Source organism: Purpureocillium takamizusanense, chromosome 3, assembly GCF_022605165.1.
Source record: "Purpureocillium takamizusanense chromosome 3, complete sequence".
Taxonomy (NCBI): Eukaryota; Fungi; Ascomycota; class Sordariomycetes; order Hypocreales; family Ophiocordycipitaceae; genus Purpureocillium; species Purpureocillium takamizusanense.
Window position 1 is genome coordinate 1,085,015 of NC_063070.1, and position 24,649 is coordinate 1,109,663.

Below are 24,649 nucleotides of genomic sequence, written 5' to 3' on the forward strand. Positions count from 1 at the left end.
TTGACTGTAAATTTACAATTGCAGTAAAGGCACACGGCTTCCACTCGGTTTATAACGGACGTCCGCTATTACCATTACGTTACGGCTAGTGGGGAAAAGAGGTCTTATTCTCTGCGAAAAACCCGTTGCGGGCGATGCTAGCGGCTATTATAGCCGGCATGTCTTGTCTTATGGCGCTAGAGGCAGCCTGGTGCCCGACCTTGCCGTCTGCATGTATATCCTCGGGATCCCGTCCCGACCGGTCCCCGGCGTCGTGCTGCCTTATGGCCGAAGACGCCGGCCTGGCAAGCCGACTTACTGCTTCGTCTTAGGGATGATGTGGCAGATGTACTCGCGCTGCGGTATGTCAGACTGGACTCGACGACGACGACGACAGCAACAGCAACGGCCAACGCACGTATATCCGGAGGAATGGGGGCACTCACCATCTTGCTCGTGGCGTCCTCGTCGTCGGCCTCGTAGCAATCGTCGCACTGCACCCAACGAACGCATCGAGTCAGCGGGCACGGCATAGCAAAAGGGGGCATGGGAAACTATCAGACGTACGCCCTTCAAGTCCGCGCCGCACCAGGTGGCCACCTCGAAGAGATTCTGCGTCCGCGGGGTCAGATCTTATAGCAGGAGGAACGAAGCGGTGTCAAGTCCATACGTTGTCCTATTGCGCATGTCAGCACATGAAGCCATCCAGAAGCAAGCGACAGGAAAGCCGAAGGACACTTACCGGAGAGCCTGGAAGCCTGGCGCAGATGGTGTAAGCCGTGTCGGGGGCCTGGGGCTGTCTCTTCTGTCAGCTGGCTGATATGACGCACCATCTGCGCGTCTCCCAACGACGACACGACACGACGACGACGGGACACTTGCCGCTCGGCAGTAGATGGCGCCCTTGCCCTTGAGCGCGAGCAACTTGTCGTTGGTGATCTTGTGGAACGGGAGCGCCGTTTCGTTGGCATCCGCGGCGGCAAAGCTCATGAGGGCGCAGAGGGACGCAACGGCAGCGGCAAACGTCTTCATCTTGACGAGCTGTGTGAATCTGGCGATGTTTGGGTTGACTGTGGTGCTGTGATGATGCTGTGATGTCTCGGATGCGGTGGTTTGTGTGCTGCTGTCGTCGTGCTGCCGCTGCTGGCTTCTTATACTGGTCGGGTTTGCGCCCCTGTCGTGTCGCATGCTTTTGGCCAAGGAGAATTTCTCGTCGGGCAGATGAAGGTGATGCACGTAGCTTTGGCCAAGGAGAGTCTTGAAGCTGCATGCACGTAGCTTTGGCCAAGTAGAGCGGCCTTGTCGTCGGGCATGTGAAACTGTCTGCTGCTAGGCGCTGGCATCGCCATCGGACACATGATGCGAGCTTGGAGGCGGTTTCCGGCTCACCTTGGCGAGTCTCTACACCGCTGCAAGTCCATCACAAAGCGTTATCCGAGGCTCATGACCTGCCCATAACGGGACTTATTCCCTCGACCCCCACGTTTCAATAAAAGGTCCCCAAAGTGTGGCACTCACGACGTGGACTCGTGGCCCGTTTTTACCACGTACTCTATAACAGTTGCTAAGATGCAAAACGCTGCATAAATCCACATCTAGCACTTTAGGTTTTAGGCTTCAGGGATAGGTTTTATACTGCTTAGGGTTGGAGTCAGGGCTGGCCTGGCATGTACCCTTTCTGTCTTCGTGTTGGTATAGCCAATTGAATATCAAAACCACCAAAGGGAAGAGCATGAGCCACAATTAGCAAGTTTCTAGCAAAACGCCCGGGTCGAGGATCAGTTGCCGCGCACAACCCGTCCTCGCATAACCCGTCCTCGCATAACCCGTCCTCGCATAACCCGTCCTCGCATAGGCCGTCATCCCGCGACGGGCCTGCTCGCGCCCTCTGGCTCACGCATGTCATGCGCCCAGCCAACGACAACGCAGCAGCCAAGGCCGCGGTGGCCTGATGCCCGCTAGATGGGTTGCGGCGGCGATTCCAGCGTCCATCACATTGCGCGGCGCGCGCCTGGTGCCACCCTGCCGCGGTCTCGTCCCCGGTGGCTCCGGATGCGCAGCGCGTGACGTCGAGCGCTGGCCCTCGGTTGCTTGGCCGGCCACGTTGTTATGGTAGGTAGGTATGAAAGCCAGATCACGCGCATGGCCGGATACTATGTGGAAAATACGGTACGACCGGTACGTGCAGTCGTGAGCTCATGCGTTGCCGTGGGCGGAGATGGCGGTTGGGCTGCGTCACTGACGATGTCATCATCAAGCACTCCAAACCACAGACGGCAAGACGGACTCGGCAGATCGACGCCTAGTGCGGATACCTCGACATGGCGTGTCGGTCCGATGGCGTATCTCCCGGCGGCGTGATGTGCATACCGCGATGCAACGTCCTGTCTCGTACGACACTGGACGTCCCTGGGGTCATCGCATGAGGCCACCGGTGCAATCTTGGTACACCAAACACCTCAACCGCGGCTGCATCGTCACGTCCTTGGAGCTACGCGCGGCAGACGTCAACAAGGACGGGACGCGTCGTTTCAAGTACGGTGCTCGTTGAGCTCACCTGTTGGTCCAAGCCGGTCGGCATAAGTGATAAGTGATTTGATGCCGTGGTGACCCTGTCCCTGCCCCTACCCCTGCACGCACGCACGCACCGCACCTGGCCGCATAACCGGCCGCATAACAGATTGGCGCATCCGCAACCACAATCGCAAAATCACGACTTCAACGCCGTAGACGTCAAAAAGAAGAAGAGCAAAACGGCAAAAAATTACATACAACAGCCGGTGTTCGCTGGTCGTCACCGACCCAACTACTAATCTGCCCCTTACCAGCTTAACTATGGGAGAGCGGACGGGATCCCGTGCTTTCTGGTAGGTATGGTCGTATGTGCTTGACACACCAGACAAATCGGCCTAAGAGCCGCAAAACGGATATCAAGAGCAAAAACAAAAAAACATACAACAGCCGGTGTTCGCTGGTCGTCACCGACCCAACTACTAATCTGCCGCTCACAAGCTTGTCTATGGGAGAGCGGACGGGATCCCGAATATTCTTGTGGCTATGGTCGTATGTGCTTGAATGCTCGAGCAAATCGACTTATACCCGCAGACTGAACGAATATCCAAATCGCACGAACCGCGTCGGTGTGCTGTCGCCGCCGACGGGCATGGTGATCACGGACAGACCAAATGTGCTGATCGAGCGCTCTTCTACTCCAAGTCCACGACAGCAGGGCCAGCGTCTGTCCATGGCACCAGGCCCAAGTCCGTCCGCGCCCCGTGCTCTCGCGTCTCGATGGCCAAGGAAAGCCACTGTCTGGACGCCGACGAGGAGTCGAGGGTCGCCGGGGTCGGTGGGTCACCCGGCCCGGGTCGGGGCTGTGGGTCCACGGGCTCGCTCCGTGAGATGGATGCCGAGGAGATACGGGGCGCAACAGATTTTACGATGGCACCAACGCACGCTGCTCGAGCCTGGAGGAATGTCTCAACTCGCGAGACCCCCCGGCCAACGAGGATCAGTGAACCATACCGACATGAGCAATGGGGCCAGGGGCTGGACCGGGAATGAAATGATGGTGGCTCATCTTGGTAACAATCATTTCTAAATTCCACTCTCTGAAGGCTCTTTGGCCGTGTAGAATCATCATCCTGAACTTGCTGGCTAGCTGTACCTGACGTTGCGGGGTCGATGGGGCATGCCTGTTGGCGGTTCCAACTGATGCCGTTCGTACAGCAATGACGCCTCAGACCGGCCAACCGCATTGGGACGGGCCGGAGCGTTGCAGCGAGGCGGACCCCCAACGTACTTCCGGAAGCCGACGCGGCAGGTAAACCCGCGGTGGGGCGGCCCGTGTGCGACGCCGGGTCGCAGCCGAGGAAGGTATCCGCGAGCATGCCACCAACACGACGCGGGGTCGCTTGGCGTCGTCGGCAGCACTTGCTAGAGGACCCTCCCGAGCATCTGTTTGTATCATGTGCTTCTGGTGGAGACGGATCTCCTTGACAATGTGCATGGAAGGCCTCGGCGACACCAGCCGAACGCACACGAAGCGAATCGGGACGAAACCGCGCTCGCTGGGGGCACACGCTCATAAGCACCCGATACGCCGCACCAACGCCGCGGCTCACCACCTCACGCTCTCCATTGTGCCCATCCACCTCTGCCCCCCGGTCACATCGCACCATGGCGCACGAGATCAAGGGCGTCTACGCCGCTCTCGTCACCCCCTTTACGCACGACCAGGGGCCCATCGACTTTGACGCCCTCGACGAGCACATCAACCGCCTCGTCGACGCCGGCATCCACGGCCTGGTGCCCGGCGGCAGCACCGGCGAGTTCACGGCGCTCACCACCGAGGAGCGCAAGCGGCTCGTCGAGGCCGTCGTCAAGTCTGCCAGGGGCCGCGTGGGCGTCATGGCCGGCGTCGGCGACCTATCCACGGCCAAGACGGTCGAGCTCGCCGAGCACGCTGCGCGGGCGGGCGCCGACTCGCTCCTGGTGGTGCCTCCTTTCTACGACGCCCCGACCCTGGCGGAGCTCAAGGAGCACCTCGCCGAGGTCCACAGGGCGTCCGGCCTGCCCATCGTCTACTACAACATCCCCTCGGCCACGGGGCTGGCCCTCACGCCCGCTGAGATGGCCTCGCTCGGCGACGTCGGCGTGCGCTACCTCAAGGACACGTCCGGCAACGCCGCCGCCCTGACGGACATGATCCTGAGCGACGAGCTTGCGTCCAGAATCACCGTCTTCAACGGCTGGGACACGCTGACCTTTTACGGCCTCGCCGCCGGCGCCAAGGGCTCCGTTTGGGGCGCCGCCAACATCGTCCCCGAGCTGTGCGTGCAGCTGTGGGACGCCGTGGCCGTCCGCGGCGACCTGCGCGAGGGGCGCGAGGTGTGGAAGAAGATCTTTCCCATATGCAAGCTGCTCGAGTCGGGAAACTACGCGGCCGCCGTCAAGACGGCCATGGAGCTGCGGGGCTGGAAGACGGGCGGCGTGCGCAAGCCCTTTGCCATGACGGGGGGCGACGCGCGACGGAGGCTCGCCGCAGCCCTCGCGGCCGCGGGCGTGGGCACAGACGGAGCGGGGGAGCGTAGTCCAGACTGAGCATGGCAGGCCTATACTGGGCACGACCCGGGCGTAATACAGTGTAGCTCTGCCTCGCCAACTGCATGCCTGTGATGGTCATGACGCATGCCCACGTTGCTCGCTCTACCTGCAGTGTGTTTGGTGGCCATGCGCGACGAACCAGTTCGACTGCGCCGTTCCCTGAGGCCGCCCGACATGTTTATCATATCGTGGGTCAACTCACGATGCGGAAACATGAGTAGACGCACGCCAACTGCGGTCCACGGCTCGATCTGCCATGCGGTCACGGCTCGATCTTCCATCGCGGTCACGGTTCAATCTGCTATGCGGTCATGGCTCCATCTGCATCACGTCGGGCCATCCGTACGCATAGTCGCACGTCCTGCGCCTGTGCTCCCAGACGGCCTGCGCCACCGCGCTCGGCTTCCTGCCGTCGACAAACATGCCGCTGTCGTCGACGGCCTCGAGGCACCGCAGCCCCATCGCCTGCAGGTCGGGGGTGGCCGCCTCCGAGGCCGCGATAAACGTCGACCAGCCGATGGTGACGGAAAAGTCGGCGTCGACCCACGGCATCTCCAGGCACGGCTGCGCGAGCTCGAGGGCCTTCCTGACCTGGTCCTGCACGACCATGGCGCTGAGGTTGTGGACGCGGCGGTAGAAGAAGATGATGAGGGCCTGGTGCATCGAGAGGACCATCGACTCCACGTGCTGCCTGCGCGGAGCGTCGGCCTCTCCCGGCAGACACGGCGGCACGGGCCCAAAGGGCGCGCTCGTTCGTTGTAGGTTCCACGACCAAATATCTCGCTCCAGCGTCTTGACGTGCCGGGCCACGGCCGCAGACACGGTCGCGTCGCGCAGGCTGGCGGCGTGCAAGCGGGGCCTCTCGTTGACGAAGCTGATGGTCTGCGACAGGAGCGTCATGAGCGCCTCGGGCACGCCAAAGATGTCCGGGTACAGCGTGGCCCGCCATACGCCCGACACGTCCAGGTGGATGTCATTGTAGCCGACGTCGTCGGGCTTCGGATGCGTGGCGTCCAGCTTGCCGAGTTGCTGCGCGTCGACGCGGAACTGGCCCGCCGCCGCTCCCGCGAGCCGGGACGCGTGCCTCTCTCGTTGCCCTTCCGAGGGCACGATGCTGGTGCTCTCCATGATGATTCGCAGATGCGTGTACAGGTGGTGCAGGACGCGATGCGCAAAGGTCTTGGTGGCGGGCAGCCCCCGGGCGCGAATGAGGCGCTCCGCCTCCAGCAGCAGCCTCTTGACGACGCGCGGGCCGTGACGATGCACCTGCGGGCTGGTCAGCTGGCGCCTGGGTGACCCGACGTTGCACGTACGGAGATGACAGCGACGCCCAAGATTGCCATGAGCGTCTCGGTGTACTGGGAGGTCCCCGGCTCCGTCTGCAGGGCAGCCCCGAGGTGCCTCTGCGCGTCGCGCTGGTGGTCGGCGCCGACGCGGAGCCAGAACGAGGCGGCCGACTCGTCGTGCGCCGCCGACTCGCCGAGATGGAACGCGCTCTTTGCCAAGAGGACCGAGAGGACGCTGCGGCGGGCCTGCGTCGTCGAGTCCCAGAGCTGGACCTCGGCAAACGTCTCGAGCGCACAGGGCAGCAGCAGCAGCTTCCACGGGGACATGCCGCGCGCGGCCGAGGCCGTGTCATTCAGCACACGGGCCTTGAGGTGGCGGAGCAGGGCGGCGGCATGCTGCGGTAGCGACGTGCCGCTGCTCGGAGCACGATTCAGGGGGAAGACGTCGACGACGGAGCGGAAGCCAGGCGAGCCGTGAACGGTGGCGGGTTGCCGAGAGAGAGTCGGCTTGTGCGTCACGAGCGCCTCGATCACGCTCGGCGACGGCGGCACGTCAAAGCCTTCGGAGAGGCTTTCGTCCCACGGCAGGCCCAGGCCCATCCACTCTTCAGATCCCGCAAGTTCAGCACCAAAGAGCGACGGCTGGTCGAGGTCTGCAAACACGTCGGCCGGCGGCGATAGAGCATCGTCCCGTGGGAGGTCGAGAGAGACGTGTTCCTCGCGGCCATCGCTCGACGGGTCCTCGCCATCGCTCGACGGGCTGTCCGGGCGCTGTCCCGTGCCCTCGCACGCCTTGAAAACACCAAAGGGGCCGACCGCGTGCAGCCCGTCGCCGGACACGGACTCGGCGTCGAGGTCGAGCAGAATCTCTCCGGCCGCCCGTCGCCCGAGGCTCCGCACCATGTCGGCGCTCATCGAGGACCTGTGCGCCTCGGTGAAGAGGGGGTATCGGAACGCGCCGCCCTCGGGATCCGCGCTCGACGCCGGCGAGGCGATCCACAGCAGCCGCGGGGCATATCCCCGGCAGGGCAGGTCGAGGCGGCGGCAGGTCGAGCAGGTCGGCTTCGCCTCGTCGCACTTGAGGTGGCGGTTCCGGCAGGTCCCGCAGCCGGTAAAGGTCCTCGACCGCGGCTGGTCTCGCGCGGATGCTGCAGGCTTCATGGGCGGACCGAAATGACGTTGCTGAAGCTATTCCGCAGCTGGGCAATGTGCTTGCCGGGATCAATCGTCGTCTTGGTTCAGAGGCTGTCGTTGGCGCAGGATATGCGAATGGCCTCCGAAGCGGGCGGCACGTCTCCAGTCGAGCCGTCTCGGTGTTCGACTCAGAGTGCCCGGATCAACGGCCGACAGACAGGGGCCGACGCCGTTCAAGGCAAGTTTCCCCGACGGCTCGGCCACGATCCCTGTCAATCTGCAGCATCCATCCATGTCGACGACCCCTGTCTGTCTGGGGAAATGGAGACTTCCCCGCATCCCCGGACCCATCGCCAACGACGCCTTTCGTCTGTGGAGTAAGTTAGTATGGCGGCGTCGCGGGCCGGACTCAGGACTCAGGACCATGGTCTCAAGACGAACAAGCTCACGCGGGGTCTGCAGAGGATTCAAAGAGAGTGCTGAATTCCATTCGGAGACGAAGCGACGATGGTAGAGGAAGCTGGGCGGGGCGGTGAAATGAAAAGCCACCAGGGCTGACTAACACAAAATCACAATCAAATTGGCTGCACAGTGTCACCATGTGAGCTAGCCATCGCCAGACGAATGCTGCTCCTTCATTCTTCTATCACGAACACCCCCCCAGCCCCGGCCACCAGACCAGGTCAGCTCGAGTTGGAGTTGTCCGCGCACGACCACGCAGACGTCCCGCCCTTGGCCCTGTACGAATCGACGATGCCCACGATGCTGCCGTACGTGCCCGCCACCATGAGGAACGTGCCCGAGGCAATGACAAACAGGCTCCAGCACACCATCAGCCGCCAGCGCCAGCCCGGGCTCGCCTTGCCCTTGCCGCCGCTCCAGTTGTCGTAGAGCCACATGCACCCCATGGGCTGGAACGACAGGAGGGTGCCGAACAGCGCCCCGGCCAGCGACACGATGCCGTTGAAGACGGGTATGGCGCTGGCGAGCATGTACGCCACGATGCAGACGCCGAAGCTGCAGCCCAGCCACGTCGCCCAGTGCGTAAGCGTGTTGGACGTGAGGTGGTCCGACCCGCGCAGGATCCGCACAAAGACGTACTTGTTTGATACCTGCAGCGATCAGCTCGATACGTCCATCGAGACGGGCGACTCACGTGGGCGAGGAGGATGCCGCTGACGAGCAGCCCCGGCAGGGCGATGCCGTACGAGACCTTTTTGATGGTGGTGCCCGCGGACCCGAGCGCAGGCGAGGCAACGTACGACCCGCAATTGTAGTACACCACGATGCCCACAATCAAGAAGACGACGGTGATGACGGTCTGGCAGAGCGCCAGGGCCCGCGGATACAGGCGCGGATCCCGCATCTCGGACACGATGGGGAAGAAGGCGCCCGTGCCGGCGTAGGCAAAGATGAGCGTCGACACGGCCGAGCTGGCCTGCGCAAAGGTCGGGCTCCCAAACAGCTTGTAGTCGGACTGCCAGGGGCCGTCGCGAGGGGCCGTCGGAGGGCGGTCCTGGACGCCCGTCGCGATTGTCACGGTGAGCACTGGGCGTGTCAGCGACGGCCACGGCAGGGGGGGGCCACGGAGTGCGCACCGGCGATGATGATGGCCACGACACCGGCTATGGCAAGCCAGGTCATGCGTCCGAGGGTGCGGATGCTGGAGAGCACAAACACCATGATGAAGGCGACGGCGACGAAGACGGCCGTGCACGCGCCGTGGTCGGACAGCGCGTTGAGACAGATCGAGATGCTCAGCATGGCCGACCCGGCCGTCATGACGTACTCTAGCCACGGTGAGCAGACGACGCCCCGACGGCGATGCGGAATACGTACGGCCCATGAAGGCGACGGCAAACAGCTCCCGCCCGACGCGCCCAAACATGAGCTGGCCGGCATCGTCGACGCCGTAGACGTGGCGGTGCCGGAGCTTGAAGACGCCGACCATGTAGTCTGACCACGTGGTGATGCCGGCGACGGTGCAGAGCAGGACCACGCCCGGGATCATGCCGAGGGTGTCGAACACGGACGGGAACGACAAGACGCCCAGCCCGATCTGGGCCTTCATCATCAAGCACGCCGTGCCGAGCCAGCCGACCTAGAGTTTGTCGTCTGTGAGCTGCTGTCACGGAGGGCTGCCGCCCGGGAGACGTACGTTGCGGAAGTTGGGGCCGTCTTGCTTGAGTTTCCCAAACACGGCATCGTGTCGCGCGTCGTCCACCTCGCCGGCGCTCACGTCGGGGGTCTGGACGTGAGCAGACGACGGCTTGAGCTTGCTTTCCATGGGGGCGTTTGACCGAGGAGAAGGATGGGTGGAAGAGCTTGGATCAGAAGCTCGGCTGGCGTAGCATTGATGAACATTACGCAGTCGGCCGTTGGGGTGGCTTCCCCGGATTCTCCTGCAGTCGGTCGTTGCGAGCGCACAGACACACCCGACGATCGTCGTCACTTGCCTCCGGGCGAGACCTGACACGGACTGGGCGCCGGCGCAGCCAATGGCCCCTCATCTACATGATTCATTCGCCCACGCCGGCGGGCTCTCGCGGCGCGGAAACCTGCCCGTCTCGCTGCAGGGGACGTCGAGATGTGCCTGTCGCCGCCTCACCGCTTCACCAAAGCACCACATTCCTAGGGAGACCTGCGCGTGTCTGAGCAGGAGATTGGCGTCACACTGATGCAATGAGACAACGGCCGCAAGGGCTGCCGCTGAGGTGAAACTTGACTACGTACTACGTCTGAAAACTACAGCTGAAAGCCTTCCTGGAATGGATCGTCAGGGTCGACGTATATCTGCTTCTCGCCCGTGATCCACGCCCTGCCTTTGATGCTGGGAACGACGGCCGCAAGCCCCCCCACCGTGAGCGTCGCCCTGACCCGTCCCAGGAACCGCGTCTCAATGACGCTCCGAAACTCGACCGGCTGATCCACCCCAATCCGCTTCCTCGCATGCAGAATCGCCAGCCGCGCCGAGCTCCCGGTCCCGCACGGGCTCCGATCCAGCCTGCCGGGGGTGACGACGACGGCGTGCTTGACGGACAGCCGCCCGTCGGGGCCCGCCTCGAGGGGCGCGGTGATGATGACGTTGTGGATGCCTCGGATGGCCGGGTTCTCGGGGTGCGTGGGCGTGCAGAGGTCGAGCACCGCCGCCCTGACCAGCGCGCCGAGCTCGACGAGGCGGTTCCCGCAGGCCGGCGCGACGTCGACGCCCAGCGCCTCGGCCTCGGCCACGGCGTACCACTGCCCGCCGTAGGCCACGTCGACGAGGACGCGCCCGACGCCCGGCACGGCCACCTCCAAGTCCAGCGCGTGCACGAACGCGGGCACGTTGTCGAGCGAGACGGACCGGCACGCCCCGTCGGCGCACTCGGCCGTGGCGGTGACGAGGCCCGCCGCCGTGTCCAGCCTGACGGTCGTCGAGGGCTCCGTCATGGGCACCATGCCCGTCTCGAGCAGCACCGTCGTCGTGCAGATGGCGTTGGACCCGGACATGGGCACCCAGTCGCCGGGGGCCATGATGAGGAAGCCCGCGTCGGCGCGCGGGTCGCACGGCGGCAGCACGATCATGGCGCTCGACTCCAGCCGGCCCCGCGGCTCGTGGAGCAGCAGCCGGCGCAGCCCGTCGTGCCGGGCCATGAACTTGACGAGCTTCTCGTGCATCGTCGCCGCGGGCACGTCGAGGACGCCGCCGATGACGACGTCGCCGGCCTCGCCCTCTGCGTGGCAGCACACGAGCGAGATGGTGCGCCGCGATCTCATTTCGGGTGTGGTTGAGGAACACTCGACGCGCCTTCAAGGTTTGGGCACCAGGCGCCGTGATATACTCGACAGGTTGTACTCGACGAGTTTGGCCAGCACGGCGGCGGTGGGAATCGGGGAGGCCTTCCCGTTTGGGCGGCCGTCACTTACACGCCGCGGCACCGATCGGGCGACGGATGCATGCGCTTACAGTGTTTGTGTAGCAGATGGCCGCTTTGTTCAGTCGTGACTGGTTTGAATACCCCGCTGCCGCGCTGGTCAAGCACGGCTCGTGAGCCCAACCAGTTCAGTGTGATCCAAGCGTAGCGTCTTGACCATTTGTCTTGACCATTTGCACATCGCCACTCTATATCACGCCCGTGCTACGGCTCGCAGCTCGATCGGTGTCTTGCACGCGCAGACATGGCGGATACCGTCGTCGTCGTCGTCGTCGGGTGAGTTTACCCCCCTGCAACAGAGCAGACTGACGGGAACAGAGCCGGTGTCTCGGGCCTCACGTCGGCTCTCTTGCTGTCCAAGAACAAGGGCTACAGCATCACGGTGGTGGCAAAGCACATGCCGGGCGACTACCACGGCGAGTACGCGTCGCCGTTTGCGGGGGCCAACATCGTCCCGTGAGCGTTCCCCCTGTGGCCGTGGCGAGTGCGAAAGCGTCCTCACCAGCTGCCTAGCATGGCCGACGAGGCCGGCAAACGATGGGAGTCGGAGACGTGGCACGAGCTGAAGCGCCTCGCCCAAGAGGTGCCCGAGGCCGGCATTCACTTCCAGAGCACGTCGCCACCGTCACGTCGCTGTCCGCAACACCTCCGCCTACACGGCTGAAGAGTGTCAGATCCACCGTCGGAGCCGCGACCTGGCCACGGACGCGGGGTTCCCGGCGCAGACCTTTAGCAGCGCGCCGTGGTACCGCGGCCTGTTTGACGACTACCGCGACCTCCCGCCGGCCGACGTGCTGGACGGCTACGACTCGGCGTCCGAGTATACGGGCGTCTGCATCAACACGGCCGTGTACCTGCCGTGGCTCGTGGGGCAGCTCCTCCGCAACGGCGTCGTGGTGAAGCGCGGCATCCTCGCGGACATTGTAGAGGCCAAGGCGCTCGGCCACACGGGGCGGCCCGCGTCCGTCATTGTCAACGCGACGGGCCTGGGCTCGCACAAGCTGGGCGGCGTGCGCGACCCGGCCCTCTACCCGGTGCGCGGGCAGACGGTCCTCGTGCGCAACGAGACGACGCCCATGGTGCTGTGCTCGGGCTCCAGCGACGGCCCGGGCGAGGAGCTGTACGTGATGCAGCGCGCGGGAGGCGGCGGCACCGTGCTGGGCGGCACGTACGACGTCGGCAACTGGGACACGGAGCCGGACCCCAACGTGGCGTCGCGCATCATGGCCCGCGCGGTGAGGGCCCGGCCGGGGATGGCGGGCGGAAGGGGGGTGGCCGGGCTGAGCGTCATACGCCACGCCGTCGGGCTGCGGCCGGCGCGCAGGGGCGGCGTGCGGCTCGAGAGGGAGGCGCTGGACGGGGCGACGACGGTGGTGCACAACTACGGGCACGGCGGGTTCGGATACCAGTCGTCGTACGGGTACGCGGCGGGCGTCGTGGAGCTGGTGGGCGAGATTCGCAGGCAGAGGGCTGCGAAGCTGTAACGAAGGTGACAGGTGAGCGAAGGAGTGAAGCTGTGGACGGTCCGGCCAGTCAGTGCCAGTGGACGAGTGAGTGAGCGCGAGTGAGTGAAAGCGAAGATGAGTGAGTGGCTGCGGTTGAATATGAATGAATGGCCAAGTGAATGACCGAGTGAGAGTGACGAGTGAGTGAAGTGAGTGGAGTTGCGACACCCGTGGCGACTAGAGCGCACCGCCACTGTGGCAAAGTCCCAACGCCATCCCACCCACCACAATCTGCCCCTCCACCCACTTCGCTTCACAGGCAGACGCCGCCCTCCAACTTTCTTGTTTGCTTCCCACCGGCCGCTGCGTGACTGCGTATGACGCATCTGCCGCGTTGAGAGGGGCAGCCTTGTACTTTCGCCTGCCTCTTGCATGCAACAAACACCACCTGTCCACAGCCGTCGCTGCTGCTGCTGCTTCGTCGTCCCTCACCAACCGCTGCCGTCGTTGCCAGCGCGGAGCCCTCGTCGACACCGACTGCTGCGGCGCCCGGCCGACCGAGCCTTGTTGACACCAGCAGCTGACTGCCGCGAGTGAGGGGTCCCGCGAGTTTGCCTGGCACGACACGTGTGCCCGCCGCTGCGACCATGTTTGTCCTGCGCAATGGTGAGCCGCCCTTGTTCCCTGCACTACCGCCAGTCGCAGTCTCGCACGCTGCACCTTGCACGTTGCATTTGCACGTCGAGCATCGCCCGCCCGATCGACGGCTAACAACCACAGTCGGCAAGCTCATCTTCGGCTCCAGCGCCCAAGAGTCGCTCATCGAGCTCCCCCAGGGCCAGCTGTACCTGGTCCGCCCGCTCTCGCCCAAGGGCTACTCGGAGCTCATCTTCAAGGACGCGGCCATCCGCATCCGCCGCACCAACCAAGACTTCCACTACCAGCTCGTCGTGCAGCGCGTCTTCGAGGAGGGCGAGGCCGAGCTGCTGGCCGAGGAGGAGGGCGACGACGCCGAGCTCGACGCCCTCGCCGCCGAGCGCGACGAAAAGACGTTTCTGCTGGGCGAGGAGCTGCGCCTCCGCGCCGAGTTCCGCGAGGGCGAGGAAAAGGTGCTGGCCTGGCGGGACCTGAGCGGCGACACGGGCGACGTCTACGAGTTTGTCTGCGACGCGCAGGTCTCCGAGGCGCAGGTCCGGCAGTTTGTGCGCGCCGCCCAGGAGTGCCAGTACGAGCGCAAGTACCGCAAGCCCCACGCCACGGCCGCCGACGACGACTTTGAGCAGTTTGAGTTTCACCAGGAGAACCCCATCCCGCCCGCGAGCCCCATCCACAGCCCGACCCTCGCCCGGTCCATCGAGTCGGTCGACGACATGTACAAGCAGCGGACGCCCGCCAACGCGTCGGCGAAGCGCATCGACGCCGCCGCCGCCGCCGCCGCCGCCGACCCCGTCACGCCCGAGAAGCCTGCGGCCACGGCGGCAACGCCGGCACCCGCCAGCCCGCAGGCGCCGCCCAAGCCCATCGAAATGTACGCCGCCGTCACCGCGGAGCTGCACCTCTTCGACCCGCAGCCCGGCCACTTTGTCATGATGGACGAGTCCGTCGTGGCGACCGTGTCCGAGGTCGGCAAGTGGGAGTACTGGCTGCAGATTGACGGCAGCGAAAAGTCGTGGCTGGGCACCCCCGTCGTCGCCGAGTTCAACCCCGTCTTCGACTTCGAGTACCTCTCGTTCGTCTTCAACCACTTTGGCAGCGACGGGTCGGCGCGGTCGTGGCTGCTCCGGTTCAAGGACCAGCCGACGCTGGAGCGGTTCCAGGAGGCGGTCATGCAGGCCATCTGGGAGCGGCTCAACGAGACCAAGTGGGCCAAGATTCAGGAAAAGGAGCGCGAGTACGTGCTCGACTCGTTTGGCGACCTCAACATGGAGGACGCGCCGCCCATTGAGGAAGAGGAGGAGGAGGAGGAGGAGGAGGAAGAGGCCGACGAGGACGAGGACGAGGGCATCCGCAGCGAAGAGTACGACTCCAAGGACGAAGAGGCCGACGAGGACAGGCGGGACGGCGAGGTCAACTCGCAGCTGGCCGTCGGGTACAAGCACGACCGGTCGTTTGTGGTGCGCGGGTCCAAGATTGGCGTCTTCTCGCACACGCCCGACAACCGGCTCAAGTTCTCGACCAACATCTCCAAGGTCATGACGCCCAAGGGCAAGCTCATGAGCCCGAAAAAGGTGATGCTGCACAGCGAGGACCGCGACATGATCATCCAGAACAGCGTCGACCCCAACAAGCTGTACCGCATGGACCTCGAGTACGGCAAGGTGGTGGACGAGTGGAACGTGCACGACGACGTGCCCGTCGTCAACTTTGCGCCCGAGAACAAGTTTGCGCAGATGACGGGCGAGCAGACGTTCCTGGGCGTGTCGCACAACGCGCTGTACCGCGTGGACCCGCGGCTGGCCGGCAACAAGCTCGTCGACGCCGACATGAAGCAGTACGCGTCCAAAAACGACTTTTCGGCGCTGGCGACGACGGAAAAGGGCTACATCGCCGTCGCCAGCAACAAGGGCGACATCCGGCTCTTCGACCGCCTCGGCATCCGGGCCAAGGCGCAGCTGCCGGCGCTCGGCGACCCCATCACCGGCATGGACGTGTCGGCCGACGGCCGCTGGATCCTCGGCACCACCAAGAACTACCTGCTGCTCGTCGACGCGCAGCAGCGCGGCGGCAAGAACGAGGGCAAGCTGGGCTTCGAGAAGCCCTTCGCCGCCGACGCCAAGCCGCAGCCCAAGCGCCTCGCCCTCACGCCCGAGCACGTGGCGCAGTTCTACCACGAGACGGGCAAGCCCATTTCCTTTACGCCCGCAAAGTTCAACACGGGCGCCGGCGCCGAGGAGACGAGCATCATCACCGCCACGGGCCCGTACATTATCGAGTGGAACCTGAAGCGCGTGCTGCGCGGCGTCAAGGGCGCGTACAAGATCAAGCGCTACGTCGAGGAGGTCAAGGCCGACGACTTCAAGTTTGGCTCCGACAAGAACGTCATCGTCGCCCTGCCCAACGAGGTCAACATGGTGGCCAAGCAGAGCCTGCGGCGGCCCACGCGCGAGAGCATCATTGGCGACGTGCGTCTGAGCGGCGGCGGCGGCGGCGGCCGGAGGAGCTCGGCGCGCATCGGCACCCTCGACAGCGGCCGCTACAAGCTCGGCAAGGACGACATTGTGGACTCGCCGTACTAGCTCGCCGCCACCGTGTTTCTGCCGCGGGCGGGTCGCCTCGCCCTTTCTCTTACGCATTTGAGATGCCTCCTTTCTGTTGCAGCAGACCGCAACCCCCACAACCCCCCCGATGTCTCCGCCTGGTCTGCCACTGCATGCGATGTTTGTCCATTCTCGGCTGCGAATCCGGCTTAGCTAGTCTATGTAGATGTGATAATAACACTGGGACATGATCAAGACACGGGCATGGCTCGTAGGTACACTTTGTTTTTGGTGAACACAAGAACTACATGACGCGCTCCCAGACGCCGCATGGGATATGATCACGACACGGGCACCTGGTCCTAGGTAAACTTCGTTTTTGGTGAAACCCGAATAAGTACATGACGCGCTCCCAGACGCCGCAGGGCCAGTAAATCCTCAAGTGCCCAAGGACGGCCGCAGACGCCCAATATTGAAACGACTGAACCCGTCCTTCCCGTCGCCGCCAACGCCGCCGCAGAGGTCGGCAGCGGGTCACTTGGCCGCAGACTCGCCACCCTCGCCCTCGCCCTCGCCCTCGGCATCCCCCGCGACGGCCTTGGCGACGGCGTCGGCGGCCTGCTGGACCCGGTGGGCGGCGCCGACGAGGGCGCCCGAGACGTTGCGCAGCGTCTTGGGCTTGGCGGTGTCGGCGCTGAGGCGGACCATCTCGCTGACGAAGCTGGCGCCCCACCAGGCGCTCGTGTACTTGAAGACGTAGCGCTGGAGCTTGCGGTAGTTTGCGGCGCGCTGCTCGGGGCTCATGGTGACGGCGTCGTGGATGGCGTTGGCGAGCTCCTCGGTGTTCCAGGGGTTGACGATGAGGCTGCCGTTGAGGGACTGGGCGGCGCCGGTGAACTCGCTGAGGATCATGACGCCGTGGTTGTGCTGCTGCGTGGCAATGTACTCGTACGAGACGAGGTTCATGCCGTCGCGCGTCGACGACACGAGGCACACGTCGGACACGGCGTAGAGGGCCGTGAGCTCGTCGAAGCTGACCGACTGGTGCAGGAAGTGGATGGGCATGAACTCGATGGTGCCGAAGCGGCCGTTGATGCGCCCGACGAGCTCGTTGACCACGGCCCGCAGGTTCTGGTACTCCTCGACGTCCTGCCGCGACGGCACCGCCACCTGCACCAGCACAATCTTGCCGATCCACTCGGGGTGCTCCGTCAGAAACACCTCGAGCGCGTGCAGCTTCTGCGGCACGCCCTTGATGTAGTCGAGCCGGTCCACGCCGACGATGAGCTTGACGCCCTCAAACTTGCGGCTGAGCGCGGCGATGCGCTCCTGCACCTTGGGCTTCTTGAGCCCCTCGACAAACTTGTCCGGGTCGATGCCGATGGGGAACGCGCCGATGGTGACGAAGCGGCCGTTCCAGTCGACGCCGTTGGGCGTGGTCGAGCACCCGAGGATGCGCGAGCAGCTGCTCAGAAAGTGGCGCGCGTAGTCGAAGGTGTGGAACCCAATCAGGTCGCAGTCGAGCAGGCCCGCGAGCAGCTCGCGGCGCACGGGCAGGATGCGGTAGATTTCGCTGCTGGGGAACGGCGTGTGCAGGAAGAAGCCGATCTTGACGTTCTTCTTGGCGTCGCCAATCTCCTCGCGCAGCATCTGCGGCAGCAGCATCAGGTGGTAGTCGTGCACCCAGATGAGGTCGCCGTCCTGCACGTCCTTGATGACCGTCTTGGCGAAGAGCCGGTTGACCTCTTGGTACGCGATCCACGCCGACTCGTCAAACGTGATTTCGCCCGGGTGGTAGTGGAAGAGCGGCCAGAGGATCGAGTCTGCCAAAGGACGTCAGCCGTCAAGCAAGCGGAGCACAATGCAAAAGGAGCCGACGCACTCGAAAACCCGTTGTAGTGGCGGTCCGCCAGCTCGTCGTCGATGAAGACGGGGTGCGCGCCGTACTCGTCCTTGAGGCGCTTCTTCATGTGGTCGACCTCGTTCTCCGGCACCTCGAGCCCCGGCCAGCCGTACCACTGGAAGCTCGTCGTCTTGCTCAGGCCGCTGAGGCCCGTGACGAGCCCGCCCGAGGACATGGACAAGGTGTAGCTGCCGTCGTCGTCGCGCTTGATGGTGATGGGCAGCCGGTTGGAGAGCAGCAGCAGGCGGCCCGGCGGGGCCTGCGCGTTGTCGACGGCCGCGGGCATGATGGCGGCGGCGGCGGCGGTCACGGGGGCGGCAGGGCCTCTGTGTCTGTTCCGGGTGATGTCCGTGGTGTCCGGTCGGCGAGCATGCAGGCCGGCAGAGGAGGTGATGGTGACGCTCGAGGCGAGTCGGCCGCGAGCTGGAGGAGCTGCGTGGGGCGAGTCGACGTCACGCTGCCTGGGTATGGATCGGAGGCGTTGCTAGCGGACAGCTTGAGTTTGACGGCACGTCTCCACCAGAGCCGTGCGCTTCGCTCGAGAAGCAGACAGGGCGTACGAAGTACTAGGTAGGTATGTAGCAAATGGAGCTACGCAAGCTGGGAGGAATGGGCGGCGAGGTCGAGCGCAGATGAGGTCGAGCGCAGATCGGCGTAATAGCAACGTACGTTGGCTGAGTGCGGAGGGGCAGCGAGGGGCACCGACGTCAGGCGGCGAGCCCTGTACTTTCAGGCTGGCAGGCACTCCACTGTTCTTTGCCCAGCCATCCAGTGCGTCAATCCTGCGAACCGGGAACGTGGCAGTGTCGCGCCTCAGCAGACGGCGCTCGACGCCACCGTCAGGGCAACGTCAGGCTCGCCTCCGTACCTGGGTTCGATCCCCTGCCCGTTGCATCGTCGTGTCGCAACAACCGCGTCATGCGTCGGAGCAATCGCACGCAGGGCCAATGGACGGCGCATGTGCCGGAGGCGTCTGGGGCTGCCCGCGCCGGACCAAACCGCCCGCCGCCTGGCCTGCCGGCCCTGGGCCCGCTGGGGGATGCCTGATGCCCGCCATGCGCCGGGGCACCAGCCAACGGCCTCGCTTGCGCGAACAACGCACTCGGAGCACTTGTGTGACTGAGCCCGGGGCGACAGCCAAGCTGCCAAATTGGCGTTGCACGAGTCCCAGGCCCCGAGCTCAGGGTATACTGTGCCTGCGCAGACGGGTCGGTTCCAAACTGGAAACGCCACGGCCACCCGGGCCCCACCGGCGCGGCAGCGCTCACACTCTTATCGATAAGCCCGCGACGCTCAAAGCCCAAATTTCTGCCTCCCCGTCTCGCCTCGCATCGGCGCCGCATCGAATCTGCTGCCCACAACACCCGGCGCCCTGCCCTCGCGACCGCCCGATGGACCGCCCGATGGAGACACCACAGGACTTCAAGTCCCTGCAGGACGGCATCCAAAAGTCCCTCGTGTCCGCCGTCAAGACGGTCAACCGCATCGCCGCCGAGGACCTGGGCTTCCAGCGCGCCGTCGACCCAGACGTCGCCGAGCAGCTCGACGAGAGCACCGCCCGCGTCCTCGCCCTGTCCACGCGCCTGCTCGCGGCCGCCGGCAAGGCGTGCGGCGTCAAGCCCCCCGCCCTCGAGGATGTCGAGGACATTGACCTGAAGTGGCAGTCCCTGGTCGACGTCGTCGACTCGGCCCTGGAAAAGGCCGACACGGCCCTCGACGAGTACACCGGCCTGGTCAAGCGAAAGGAGCCGCCCGCCGGCTCCGACCCGGTACGTCTCTGCGCCGCCCTGCGCCGCACCACACCGCGGCGTCGCCCGTCGCCCGAGCCCGGCGCTCGCTTGCTAACCCATGCCGCAGGCTCCGGGCGCAAAGAGGGCCAAGCCGACCACCAAGGTCGTCCGCAACGCCAACGTCTCCAAGCCACAGCTCCTCTTCGAGGACAAGCCCGACAACTTCCCCACGGGCCCCTGGAAGCCCATCCTCACCAGCAAGCCTCACGCGGCGGTCCCCCTGGGCGAGAGCCTGGTGCTCGCCCCGAACGAAAACGGCACGCCCCAGTTCGTCGAACCCCCCTCCTTCTCCGGCCCAACATCCGTTGACGCTGTCTGCAGGTACAAGCACCCGTACGAGTCCGAGATTAAGCAAATGACGTATCCCGACCGCGTGTTCACGAGGCAGGACCCCATCCCGCCCCAGCCCGCCGAGTCGACGACGGCGACGTGGGTCGACACGTACCAAGGCGTCCTGGACATGCTGGAGGCGCTCAAGGGGGCAGAGGAGATTGCCGTCGACCTGGAGCACCACGACTTCCGCACGTACACCGGACTGGTCTGCCTGATGCAAATCAGCACCCGGGAGCAGGACTGGATCGTCGACACGCTGCAGCCGTGGCGCCGCAAGCTCGAGGTCCTGAACGAGGTCTTTGCCGACCCCAGCATCGTCAAGGTACGTGCGATGGCCACCCGCGCCCACTCGCGTGCACGCCCTGCTGACCCGGCTGTGCAGGTCTTCCACGGCGCCTACATGGACATGGTCTGGCTGCAGCGCGATCTCGGCCTCTACGTCAACGGCCTGTTTGACACCTTTTTCGCGTGCGACCTGCTTGCGTACCCCGGCAAGAGCCTGGCGTTTCTGCTGTCCAAGTTTGTCGACTTTGACGCCGACAAGCAGTACCAGCTCGCCGACTGGCGAATACGGTACGCCGTCCTCTCTCTCGCCCTCGCCCTCGCACCCAGACGCGCCTGCTGACACTGCTGCTCCCCCCCCCCAGGCCGATCCCCGACGAAATGATGTACTACGCTCGGTCCGACACGCACTACCTCTTGTACATATTCGACCGGCTGCGAAACGAGCTCGTCGCCACGTCCGACCGCAGGCACCCCGAGACGGACCTCATCGCCAGGGCGCTGCAGCGCTCCCGCGACCTGGCCCTGTCGCGGCACGAGAACCCCGACTACGACGAGGGCACCGGGCTCGGGCCCCGGGGCTGGTTCAACTTCTTGCTCAAGCAATCGCACCTCGGCCTCGACGGCGAGCAGTTTGCCATGTTCCGCGCCCTGTGGAAGTGGCGGGACACGCTGGCGCGCCAGGAGGACGAGAGCCCCAACTTCGTGCTGGGCACCAACAACCTCGTCGGCATCGCCCGCGTCAACCCGCCGGACCTCAAGGCCCTGCACAGCCTGCTCCCGGTCACGGCGCCGCTGGCGAGGCCCCGGTTCAAGGAGATTTGGGAGCTGATGCAGGAGGCCAAGGCCAGGGGCGGCCCCACGGCCCTCGGCTTCTACACGGCGGGCGCGCATCCGCAGGAGCCCGGCGGCGGCGGCTCCGCTCCCAAGGCGGCCGTCGCGGCGACCCAGATGCCCGGCCCGGACGTGCAGGTGGCCGTTCGGAGCCTGCCGCAGTCGCAGCTGTTTGGGAGCATGCCCATCAGCACCCTGTGGGAGAGCAGGCGTGCGCCGCAGCAAGACGAGGGCCACGTCCCGTTTCCGTGGCAGCGCTTCGTGCAGGACGCACCAGACGAAGCCGTCGTGGAGGCTGCAGCCGCCGCCGTCCCGATAGAGGCCGCGACGGCCGCCGCGGACGCCATGGACGAGGACGTTGACCAAGAAGAGTTCACGCTCAAAAAGGGGAGGAAGCGCAAGTCGGCGGCCGTCGACGACGAGGCGGAGCAGCCGGCGGCGCCCGCGGAGGAAGCGGACGTCGTCATCAGCATCGAAGACGAGGAGGCGCCCGGGTCTCGCAAGAAATCGCACGCCACGAGACGGGCGGAGCGCGAGGCGCGAAAGGCGCAGAGGCGACAGGAGAGACAGCAGAGAGAGCAGGGCGGCGGGCCAGCGCAGGCCGACGAGGAGCCCTTTGACTACAGCCAGGCGCGGTCGGTCCTGCACGCGAAGCAGGACGGCGCAAGCACGCCGTCGCGCGAGCCCAAGAAGGTGTTTGACCCGTACGCCAAGACCGGGGACGACGCCCTCAAGGGGGCACGCAGGGCACCGCCCGTGCGCGGCGAGAGGAGCGCCACGTTCAAGAAGTAGCGCTGCGGAGTAAAAGGGCTGTGCATCGGTTTTCTTTTTTTTTCTTTTTTTTGTTTCCTGCGGCTCCAATACGTGTAGTGGTAGAGTAAGGCCGGCGGCGATGACTGCTGTCGAAAGGGACTGTGTGCCGTTGCAGGGGTACTTATCAAGGGTCGTCAACAACGCCACATTAATGCCGGCCACGCCTTGGGCCTTTTCTTGGTCTCCCGCCCGATGACGCCAGCAGTCGAGCCCGGCGACCTACCTCGGGCGCTCTCGACTCGCAGCCCGCTGCCGTGCGTTGCGCGGGGTGTTCCTCGTCAGGCACCACCACCACCGGGCGGGCTGGAGCCGTCTCGGCACCAACGCTCGCCCGGCGACGGCGTAGCAACGCTACGGGCCGTCGAGCTGAAACACGGCCTCTCCGGCCCACGCGGCGCTCAGCGGCCCGGCGTGGGGGTGCACGAGGACTCGATGCATACGTGACGCCAGGCTGCCCTCTAGAGCTCTGTATTCGTAGTCTGTTTGCCAAGTGTGCTTTGGTGACGACGGAGGCCCGAGCTTCCGCTGTCGAGGTATAAAAGGCCAACGAGCAGCCTGGATGCTCACAGAACAATCAACACACGTTTCACAATCGGACCTCACTGCTAGACCCTAGTCGAGCTACAATGCCGAGAACCACAAAGAACGACGTTTTCGTTGTTCATTACCAAACTATAGAGGAGGCGCGAGAAGCCATAGCCCACTTTCGCAAGCATACACCCGGAGTAAGCACCTCTCTTTCAAAACTAAAGCGTTATATCTACCAACAGAAGTCCTGATATCCGGAAGATCTGTTCCTATTTTGAGGGGGATATAGAGGAGAATCCTTTCGGCCTGTGCAGGTTCATGTTGGTTAAGCCTCGTCAACGAGGTAGCAACGGCCAGGTGAGCGTAGAGTTCAGCTGGACGTTCAGACCGTGTCATTCCATCTTTCCGGTACGTGGCGACATTAACGACTGCCAGCCTGGGCATGACGTTGAGACTAACGGCAGCCACGGTCGTAGTGCCCTAAAGACGGCGGAGGCTGCAAACTTTTAAGTCGACTGGCTTCTCAGGAACCCGCGGATTGTACGCTGCCGAAGCTGCCGGAGCCGACGAGTAAAGAGGGAATGGAAGAACTCTATCGGACAACTAGAGTAAGGGTCCCTGGCGCAAACCCTTTTCCGCCTTGAGGAATATGAGTTTCGAAAGGTCTATTCTGGGCAGGCTGTTTCTTTTGGGGGGGGGGGGGTAATCAACTGAATCTCCTATTTGCTAGCTCCTTCAGGCCAATATGGTTGTGAGGTCTTGCGTGCATCGAGAGAAAGCGAGAGAGACGTGACACAGGGCTCATAGCACAGATCAAACAGCTCGTCTGTGTGTGCAATGATGTGATGATGATGGAGAGGCTAGGCTAGGCTAATCGTATACTGTACATGCTGTGGAGGGCTTTCGAGGAAGCCACCCCATGCGACCTCTGTGTGGGTCCCAACCATAGTAGCACTTTATTAGAAGAATATCACGGTGCGTCCCTTGTCGCGCTCAGCGCCCTGGCGTGCACGAGGACTGACTTGATGCATACGTAACGCCAAACTGTCATTTAGAGCTCTGTACTCGTAATATGTTTGCTAAGCGGTTTGGTGACGGCGGCCCGAGCTTGCGCTGTCGGGGTATAAGAGGCCAACGTCCCAGAAGCTCACGGAGCTCCGGCCTGCAACACGCATCTCTCACTGCCGGACCTCACTGCCAGACCCTATTCGAGCTGCAATGCCGGCCGTCAATGACCACGTGTATTACGATACCAGGAAGGAGGCGGAGCGAGTTAGGAACCGGTTTCATCGAGACATACCTGGGGTAGGTGCCTCGCCTTACAACTCAAAAACGTTCATAGTAATAGAAGCATATCCTCAAGGTCTGTTTCTTGCCCAAGAATGACCGCAAATATCCATTTGGTTGGTGCACATATAGCTTGGTCGCGGTTACATACTTTGAAGACTTGGGCTGGGACGTCATCCCCTATCGGACGAAAAGGAAATGTCAAGCCTGCAAGCCGGTACGTGGCGACACCAACCAGCCTGGCCAATGTATCGAGTGACGTTGCGACTAACGGCAGCTACGGCCGTAGTGCCTGGCAAGCGGCGGAGGCTGCTTTGTTGAAGCTGCGACGGCTCGGCGTGCGCTCGCGGATTGTTCGCGGCCGCGGATGCCGGTGCCGACGGACGAGGCGGAACCAATACGGATTGCTGAGGAAAACCCGGTGTGGGCACATTGGCTTGATTTTGATTATTAGAGAAAGAAGATTCCGGATCCAAGGGTGTCTACGGGCTGAAAGGCTGGCCGACTGGCGGGTCGCTACTTTTGTACTTTATGAGTTGGCTACTTGGTGTATGTCAAATGTTCAAGCGCGCTGCGGAGGCGGCGCTCATTCAAGCACGAATGCAGTACACGGTGCGTCCGAGTGAGTGCGAGCCACACGCCCCGTGCCTGGCGTCTGCTCTCGTTCGTAGCGTCACCACAGAGTTTACGGCCGTGGCGCTGGCTGCGCGGCGGCGCCTCGACACCACCACCTGGACCGCGTCTCGCGCGCCGCGTCGTCGCACTGCCGCGGCATGGCTCGATTCCTGCAGCTCGTCGCTCCACGCCCGTCGTGC

The 24,649-nt window shown here is 64.1% G+C and overlaps 9 protein-coding genes and 2 non-coding genes across 12 annotated transcripts; 4 read left to right on the forward strand and 7 right to left on the reverse strand.

Moving 5' to 3' along the window:
* Positions 1-121: 121 nt before the first annotated feature.
* JDV02_003858 (uncharacterized protein) lies at positions 122-1,167 on the reverse strand (the record flags this gene model as incomplete). Its single annotated transcript, XM_047985029.1, has 5 exons — positions 122-336; positions 426-473; positions 547-655; positions 722-775; positions 862-1,167. 3 exons carry the CDS (start codon positions 1,165-1,167, stop codon positions 638-640), a joined length of 378 nt encoding a protein of 125 aa, XP_047841004.1. The 3' UTR covers positions 122-336; positions 426-473; positions 547-637.
* Positions 1,168-2,744: 1,577 nt separating this feature from the next.
* Positions 2,745-2,860, reverse strand: JDV02_010892. Its single transcript, XR_007157342.1, has one exon. It is a non-coding gene; the product is annotated as a 5S ribosomal RNA (ribosomal RNA).
* A 68-nt stretch (positions 2,861-2,928) lies between these two features.
* JDV02_010891 lies at positions 2,929-3,044 on the reverse strand. The gene has a single exon (XR_007157341.1). It is a non-coding gene; the product is annotated as a 5S ribosomal RNA (ribosomal RNA).
* Positions 3,045-3,923: 879 nt separating this feature from the next.
* Positions 3,924-5,137, forward strand: JDV02_003859 (uncharacterized protein). The gene has a single exon (XM_047985030.1). It carries the CDS (start codon positions 4,159-4,161, stop codon positions 5,080-5,082), a length of 924 nt encoding a protein of 307 aa, XP_047841005.1. The 5' UTR covers positions 3,924-4,158; the 3' UTR covers positions 5,083-5,137.
* A 257-nt stretch (positions 5,138-5,394) lies between these two features.
* On the reverse strand, positions 5,395-7,532 carry JDV02_003860 (uncharacterized protein; the record flags this gene model as incomplete). The annotated part of the gene is made up of 2 exons (XM_047985031.1): positions 5,395-6,351; positions 6,399-7,532. The coding sequence occupies 2 exons, from the start codon at positions 7,530-7,532 to the stop codon at positions 5,395-5,397; spliced, it is 2,091 nt and encodes a 696-aa protein (XP_047841006.1).
* A 656-nt stretch (positions 7,533-8,188) lies between these two features.
* On the reverse strand, positions 8,189-9,792 carry JDV02_003861 (uncharacterized protein; the record flags this gene model as incomplete). Its single annotated transcript, XM_047985032.1, has 5 exons — positions 8,189-8,617; positions 8,662-9,053; positions 9,104-9,295; positions 9,345-9,606; positions 9,664-9,792. 5 exons carry the CDS (start codon positions 9,790-9,792, stop codon positions 8,189-8,191), a joined length of 1,404 nt encoding a protein of 467 aa, XP_047841007.1.
* Positions 9,793-10,250: 458 nt separating this feature from the next.
* Positions 10,251-11,264, reverse strand: JDV02_003862 (uncharacterized protein; the record flags this gene model as incomplete). The annotated part of the gene is made up of 1 exon (XM_047985033.1): positions 10,251-11,264. The coding sequence occupies one exon, from the start codon at positions 11,262-11,264 to the stop codon at positions 10,251-10,253; it is 1,014 nt and encodes a 337-aa protein (XP_047841008.1).
* A 402-nt stretch (positions 11,265-11,666) lies between these two features.
* Positions 11,667-12,906, forward strand: DAO1_2 (D-amino acid oxidase; the record flags this gene model as incomplete). Its single annotated transcript, XM_047985034.1, has 4 exons — positions 11,667-11,698; positions 11,741-11,878; positions 11,936-12,005; positions 12,097-12,906. The coding sequence occupies 4 exons, from the start codon at positions 11,667-11,669 to the stop codon at positions 12,904-12,906; spliced, it is 1,050 nt and encodes a 349-aa protein (XP_047841009.1).
* Positions 12,907-13,200: 294 nt separating this feature from the next.
* Positions 13,201-16,121, forward strand: vid27 (tRNA (guanine(9)-N(1))-methyltransferase). The gene is made up of 2 exons (XM_047985035.1): positions 13,201-13,533; positions 13,648-16,121. The coding sequence occupies exons 1-2, from the start codon at positions 13,515-13,517 to the stop codon at positions 16,101-16,103; spliced, it is 2,475 nt and encodes an 824-aa protein (XP_047841010.1). The 5' UTR covers positions 13,201-13,514; the 3' UTR covers positions 16,104-16,121.
* A 184-nt stretch (positions 16,122-16,305) lies between these two features.
* On the reverse strand, positions 16,306-19,096 carry TPS1 (Trehalose-6-P synthase/phosphatase complex synthase subunit). 2 transcript variants are annotated; one of them, XM_047985036.1, is made up of 2 exons: positions 17,947-19,096; positions 16,306-17,887 (listed from the first exon to the last, which is right to left on the reverse strand). In XM_047985036.1, exons 1-2 carry the CDS (start codon positions 18,251-18,253, stop codon positions 16,599-16,601), a joined length of 1,596 nt encoding a protein of 531 aa, XP_047841011.1. In that variant the 5' UTR covers positions 18,254-19,096; the 3' UTR covers positions 16,306-16,598. The 2 variants fall into 2 exon arrangements, with proteins under 2 accessions (XP_047841011.1, XP_047841012.1); XM_047985037.1 differs by having other exon boundaries at positions 16,306-17,969.
* RRP6 (exosome nuclease subunit) lies at positions 18,782-23,081 on the forward strand. The gene is made up of 7 exons (XM_047985038.1): positions 18,782-19,736; positions 19,825-20,024; positions 20,079-20,412; positions 20,473-20,663; positions 20,738-22,744; positions 22,809-22,955; positions 23,024-23,081. The coding sequence occupies exons 1-5, from the start codon at positions 18,915-18,917 to the stop codon at positions 21,996-21,998; spliced, it is 2,808 nt and encodes a 935-aa protein (XP_047841013.1). The 5' UTR covers positions 18,782-18,914; the 3' UTR covers positions 21,999-22,744; positions 22,809-22,955; positions 23,024-23,081.
* The last annotated feature ends 1,568 nt before the right edge of the window (positions 23,082-24,649 follow it).

Excerpts from the sequence above, each read along its gene's own strand:
- JDV02_003859 (XM_047985030.1), top strand. The coding sequence starts at position 4,159 with ATGGCGCACGAGATCAAGGGCGTCTACGCCGCTCTCGTCACCCCCTTT.
- TPS1 (XM_047985036.1), bottom strand. The coding sequence starts at position 18,253 with ATGCCCGCGGCCGTCGACAACGCGCAGGCCCCGCCGGGCCGCCTGCTG. Across the intron at positions 17,888-17,946 it reads CCACTACAACGGGTTTTCGA|ACTCGATCCTCTGGCCGCTC; the intron begins GTGCGTCGGCTC and ends GTCCTTTGGCAG.
- RRP6 (XM_047985038.1), top strand. The coding sequence starts at position 18,915 with ATGGACGGCGCATGTGCCGGAGGCGTCTGGGGCTGCCCGCGCCGGACC. Across the intron at positions 20,025-20,078 it reads AACGAAAACGGCACGCCCCA|GTACAAGCACCCGTACGAGT; the intron begins GTTCGTCGAACC and ends CGCTGTCTGCAG. Across the intron at positions 20,664-20,737 it reads CTCGCCGACTGGCGAATACG|GCCGATCCCCGACGAAATGA; the intron begins GTACGCCGTCCT and ends CCCCCCCCCCAG.